The sequence below is a fragment of the Ornithodoros turicata genome, unplaced genomic scaffold (assembly GCF_037126465.1).
Source record: "Ornithodoros turicata isolate Travis unplaced genomic scaffold, ASM3712646v1 Chromosome25, whole genome shotgun sequence".
NCBI classification, from domain to species: domain Eukaryota; kingdom Metazoa; phylum Arthropoda; class Arachnida; order Ixodida; family Argasidae; genus Ornithodoros; species Ornithodoros turicata.
The window spans coordinates 604,371-610,089 of NW_026999346.1; the positions used below are offsets into that span (position 1 = coordinate 604,371).

Genomic DNA, 5,719 nt, shown 5'->3' on the forward strand with positions numbered 1-5,719 from the left:
GTCATGCAAAATGTCTGTCCAAAATTTTTCGTTCAGTCACTTAATCGAACTTGTTCGCCCGCACGCTGTCGAACACCGGAAGTGCCATGAGGGCAGAGACCGGAAACGACCACCGAACTTCCGCTAAATTATTACGCTAGCACCGCATTGGAAGTGTGAACCGTCCGATAACAGTGATCTCCGTTTTCGCACGCTGTTTTGTAGCGCTATATTAGCGCGCTGCTATATGTCGGAGCAGGCCTTAAAGGCGCCTTAGGGTGACCCCTAAATGTTTTGGTTTTGTTTTTCGGTGCAGAGTGTTCTCCGATGAATAAGATGAGCTCCTGCGTATGAACGATGAGCGTAGGTGACCTACAGTGCGAGGGCTCTGTTCCGTACACCTTTGAAAAAAATTATCCTCCTCGTGAAAAGAGCGCATCGCAGGATGATAGGACGTCGTGACGTATGCTACTCCCCTCACGTGGCCAGTGACGCACAGCGGCGCAGCTCAACGATGTATAACCGGCGCGTGAGCCCCGAAGAAAAACAAGGAAACAAGGCACGGAGCCGCCAATACGTCACACGAGGCAGAAAGGCAGGATCACCTAATTAGGTGATCCTGCCTTTCTGCCTCGTTACTCTACACAAAATGTAGCAAACTTACAAGCGGTCAGAAAGCACACAAGGAACACGCCTCTATGCAGTTGTCTGTAGAATGTTGATCACTTGGCAGTGGAATTTCTACGTGACATATTCCGGATCTGATCGTTTAACAACAATGGTTGAGGGAGCTGTGGTAGCATAACTGTCCTGTGAAAGGTGCTTACCGCGAAAAGTAACTACAGTAATATCTCATTAACTCAAACGCCGGTTAAGAACAAAATGAGGCTTAAGTCGAACGCCCACGATGTCCCGTGCACGGCCTGTATTCCCGTAATGTAAATAATACGTGCTTTAGTCGAAATCACTGCTAAGCCGACCGAGTGTTTAGTCCCAGGTGACATTTTTCATCTGTCAAATTTCACTTCCGATTGGTAAACACCACCTTTCTCGACCATGGATTGCCATGATCGGCCAAGTTCTTCAAGCCAGCCAACACAATTCAATCCAAGTCCGCCTGATCGAGAGTCGATGGGATCGAGGCTTGCGTGATTCCAAAACTAGCGCGATATGCTGTGTGCGGGCTAGGCTGTTCAGCGCCAAAGATGCTAGATGAGGACGCAGTGAAGTGAAAGTCAAGAACTGTATGTACTGCGCACGCGCCGACATGTCATTGTCGACGCTGAGGCAACGCAGGTTGAAGACTCTCGCGCTTGCAAAAAAGCACGAGCTGATAGTGGCTGTTGAAGCCGGCGCAAAATCGAAAGGAGAGATCGCCGCGGACTTCCGGATACCAAAGAGCACGTTATCCACAATTTTGGTGAAGAAGTTGAAGATTTGGTTAACTGCCAGCAGTGGAGCATGTCCAACGAATAGAAAAAGGGTTCAGGGCTTTGTAGCACACTAAATGTATAGGAAGCAACGAAAGATATCGGACTATTTCAAGAGCTGTTAGAGCGCAACCACAACCAGTGGTTTGTAGTAATTGCAGCAGTAGTGGCTATGTTTGTAATCCTTGAAGTACGTCTGCAAAGTATTGTGTGAGTTAAGTTATAACTACAAATAAAGGCAATATTGATGCATTTGTGGACTATGCAACAGTTTAGGGGCCAATTTTTATCAGAATTTGGCAGTTTGTTGATAAGTCAAAATACTGCTTAAGTCAAACTAACGGGTCTGGATGGTGGGTGTTTTGAGTTAATGAGATTTTACTGTACATTGTAACAAATTTCCCACAATTCTGGTATTATGATAGTGCCCCTGCATCGCCCACCAGTGGTTGTCTTTCTTTTTTGGACCGTCTTGTCTTACTTTTGGTTGAGAGTAACAAATTCTTCTCCTAGAGCATTTGTCGGTCTCTACAAATCCAGTTACAGTGATGTATTTCTTAACTTTCTAGCTGTTGAGCACCACATCATCAGGCATTTAGCTGAAGCAAAGCAAAACACCAAGGAGGTTTTCTCCACACTCAAGGACATCCAAAGAACTCAGCTGGACATTTTCCATAGGCTGAGCCAGCTTGTGGGACGACACAACGACAGTGAGGAACCGCTTAACACGGATGACTTGAAAATTCCTTTGAGGACAATGGAAGATTTTAACGACCTAGAGGACCTTCTAGGAGAAAAAACAAGGCGTGAGGCACTGGTGAGGAACACTGAGGACTGATTTTTCATCCGATTGGCGCTTGTCTTGTGCTCTTCGCTAAGGAGGCCGACTGGCATTCTGTATACACTATAGTTAGAACCTAACCTTTTAGGGTTATATCCGATTACGGACGATATTTACCCCTGATTGAAATCCGCAAAAGCAGGGTTCAACCCGATATTTCCCAGAAAACTATTGGGCCAGGGGGATCTGAGGTCATCACAACTAACAGAGAACTTTGGAAACTGAGACCATGTCAAATGTTAAAACTGACGCACCATGTTAAAACAGAGACCATGCTGCCTGTTACATGCATGGACTCTATGTGTCCTGGTGTGTTGTTTGTATTATGTATTGTAAAACGAAGACTTATGCCTGATTCTATTTGGTTGCAACCCGATTACACCCGAATTATTGAAGCAAAATATAACCCGATATTTACTAACGAGCGAATTACTAAGCAGCGTTCATAATTACAGTGGACTCTCGTTAATTCGAACTCAAGGGGGCCGCGGTATTTGTTCGAATAAACCGGAGTTCGAACTAACGGGAGACGCTCTCCTGGAAGGGGGCTTGGGCGCAGGGAGCGCATGCAGATGTGTCGCGACGCACTTCGAGTCGTATTTTACGTTCGCGGTACCGGTGTCACTTCAAGACGTATTTATATTGGCGAAATCCAAATCGTTACTGCTGATGATGTCGTCGATGATGTCCGCGTCAGTTAAGGGCCCGGTCTCCACGCCGTCGTCTCTGTTGACATGGTGCACGTTAGGGAAATAAACGATGTCAGTTAACGGGTTGTAGAACGATATTGACAGTCGCGAAGTCATAAAAATGAGTGACGGCACTCGCACACACCTCCTCCACCCTCACGAGGGTCTCAAGAGGAAGAGAGAGAAAGAGAAGGACAATGCAAGCGTTCGTGTAAACTCCTTGCTGTCGTGAAGAGGGTAGAGCGTCCTTGAACAGCGCAAAATGCGGAAAGAGGACGGGAAGCGTACGGAAGGTCAATAATCAGGGAGATATGGGGCGCTGTGACCCATTCCTGTCTGACGCGCGAGCGCTGTTTGTTCGAATTATGCGGTGTATACGCTCGTCTGTTTGAATTAGCGGGAGTGTCTCCCCATTGAAATACATGTGCTTTAGACGGGACTCAGACGAGAGTTCACCAGCGGCATGGCCGAGTGGGCTAAGGCGTCCGCTCGTTGGTGGTAACCAAGGTCGTGCTGAAGACTGGGAGGTGGTGGGTTCGAATCCTACCGCCGGCTGTGCTGTCTGAGGTTTTCCCTGGGTTTTCCGAAGACTTTCCAGACGAATGTCGGCACAGTTCCCCCTGAAGTCGGCCCAGGACGCATACTAACCCCCCTGTCCCCCACTCCTTCCTGCTATCCTCTCTCCGTCTGTCCACATCTGTACGTCGCTCATAGCCACAGTTGCTTCGCGGCGCTAACACCCAATCAAAAAAAAAAAAAAAAGACGAGAGTTCGAATTAAGCGATTTCGAATTAACGAGATTCTACTGTACTGCTTTCAGCCTACCAAAATAGTCTTAACCAGTGTGGAGATATCTTTTGGGACTGTTCCCAGCTCTTAGGATGCATGTTGCCGCTCTCTTACTTTAATTATGTAATGCACTGTTTTCAGAAACGCTACTTGGCTGGTTACGGTGGGGCTGGCCTTGATGCTGCAACGAGGGCCATCATGTCGAGGGTTCTACATCCAACACTACAGCTGAAATTCAATATGCATGGGAAGAAAGGCAACAAGGTTGCATTTAAAGGAACCAGCCTTTGTGGTGTTGTAGTTGGTATGCATTTCTTAAAGCTTCTTTTGCAACAGTCAGCTTCCTCAAACTTGCATGCAGTACACTACCGGTGTGCATGATTGCAGCTGTCTACCAGCAGCTACTACACAGTTCAGAAGGTGGTAGGTGTTCTGTTATGTTAACTAGATTTTTGAATTTTGCTAGTATTTAATTATTCGGTGCAATTTGGTTTGGTTCACTGCTGTCCTCAAACTACTCACTTTGTAAAACGAATATAAAACCTGAGACACGGAACAGAAAAAGACAACACCACGTTCCGTGTCCCAGGTTGTATAGTCGTTTTACAATATGCCAGCTCACCTGCACCCTTGCACTTCTACTACTCACTTTGTATTCGCTTCTACTGCATAACTACTATTCCAGTAAATTTCATGACTTTTAAAGGAGCTCAGGAAGCACTTTGAACACTATCATTTTTTTTAGCCAAGCCGTTCGTAAGCTTATTAAAACGCACCATGCGAAGTAATTCTATCAACAGGTGCACAAATATCGCAGAATTCGATTATGAAAATCGTGAGCCTGCGCAACGGTGGCAATGCCCGGAACGAGTTGTCGAGCTGCTCGTGTCATGTTATGTTCTTAATCGCGGCATATCAGCTTGATTGATTGATCAATCAAGATTATATGTATATCATCTTACGAAGCAGCATTTCTCCTGGTTTTCCCCTGTTTCCAGAACATTAATTTCGAGAAGGGGGGTTTCACGACCAGGAATATCGAGATCCTCTCTTATTCATTGCTTGACAGGGAGAAAGCAGGGGGAAAGAAAACGGAAAGAAAGAAAAAAAAACCAGTCAGCACTGACCCGGATAGAAGCGCGGTCGCCGCTTTCAGCTTTTATTACGTCACCAATGACGTTTTTTCATTCTCCTCCTCGTTTGACCTGGAGGAGCGAGTCGATTGGGAGCACGCGCGGCGATGTTAAAGTGTCTTTTTTTCTGCAAAAAACATCGCCTACAGAGAAAATTTTCGTGTTACTCATCAAGTTAAGTTACCTGCTTCCACAACGCATTCGGAACAGAACATTTTTTAGATGGCTTTCAGAGCTCCTTTAAGAGAGGGGACCCCAGACATATTGTGCTCGAACATGCGAGATCTGTTTCAAATTGTGGTCGATTGTTCTCAGGGAAACCTGTACAATTTCAAGAATTTTTGGAGTTTTTGTTTGTTTGTGAAGTGATGCCTGAGATGTGATATGCAACATCCTATTAAAGAAACTAATCATGTTCCTCGTTTATCCCAATGTCCAGGTGCAATCATGCAGAGGGCACCAGGTGTAGAAACATTGACCGTGCAGAAGACAGTGGGGCGGTTCCTGGCCGGTGCAGCGGACAGGGACGGCGGGCGGCGAAGGCGAAAGAGCGTACTTGGAGTCGCAGACGAAAATGCGCCGTATGATCAAATCACCTTGTAATCATATCACCCTGTAATCAAATAAAATGTTCAGTGGACAACAGTTTTGTAGATCTGAAATTTTTTAGAAGGATCGGGGTTGCAGGTGTGACGTCTGTGAATAGCAAGAAATTAAATAAAAAGTAACAAATAAAGCAAAAATTACATAATGGCAATACTGGCTAGCCATAACGGGGTCTGCATGGCAATATTGGCATGCCAATATTGGTCCCCAATATAGGACCAGTATTGGGCCGGGTTGCATTTACAAAATTGG

The 5,719-nt window shown here is 45.9% G+C and overlaps 1 protein-coding gene across 1 annotated transcript; it reads left to right on the forward strand.

The window, feature by feature from the left end:
• Positions 1-1,246: 1,246 nt before the first annotated feature.
• On the forward strand, positions 1,247-5,489 carry LOC135373440 (uncharacterized). Its single transcript, XM_064606641.1, has 4 exons — positions 1,247-1,379; positions 1,979-2,226; positions 3,870-4,032; positions 5,301-5,489. The coding sequence occupies exons 1-4, from the start codon at positions 1,247-1,249 to the stop codon at positions 5,462-5,464; spliced, it is 708 nt and encodes a 235-aa protein (XP_064462711.1). The 3' UTR covers positions 5,465-5,489.
• Positions 5,490-5,719: the final 230 nt, after the last annotated feature.

Excerpts from the sequence above, each read along its gene's own strand:
- LOC135373440 (XM_064606641.1), top strand. The coding sequence starts at position 1,247 with ATGTCATTGTCGACGCTGAGGCAACGCAGGTTGAAGACTCTCGCGCTT. Across the intron at positions 2,227-3,869 it reads AAACAAGGCGTGAGGCACTG|AAACGCTACTTGGCTGGTTA; the intron begins GTGAGGAACACT and ends CACTGTTTTCAG. Across the intron at positions 4,033-5,300 it reads CCTTTGTGGTGTTGTAGTTG|GTGCAATCATGCAGAGGGCA; the intron begins GTATGCATTTCT and ends CCCAATGTCCAG.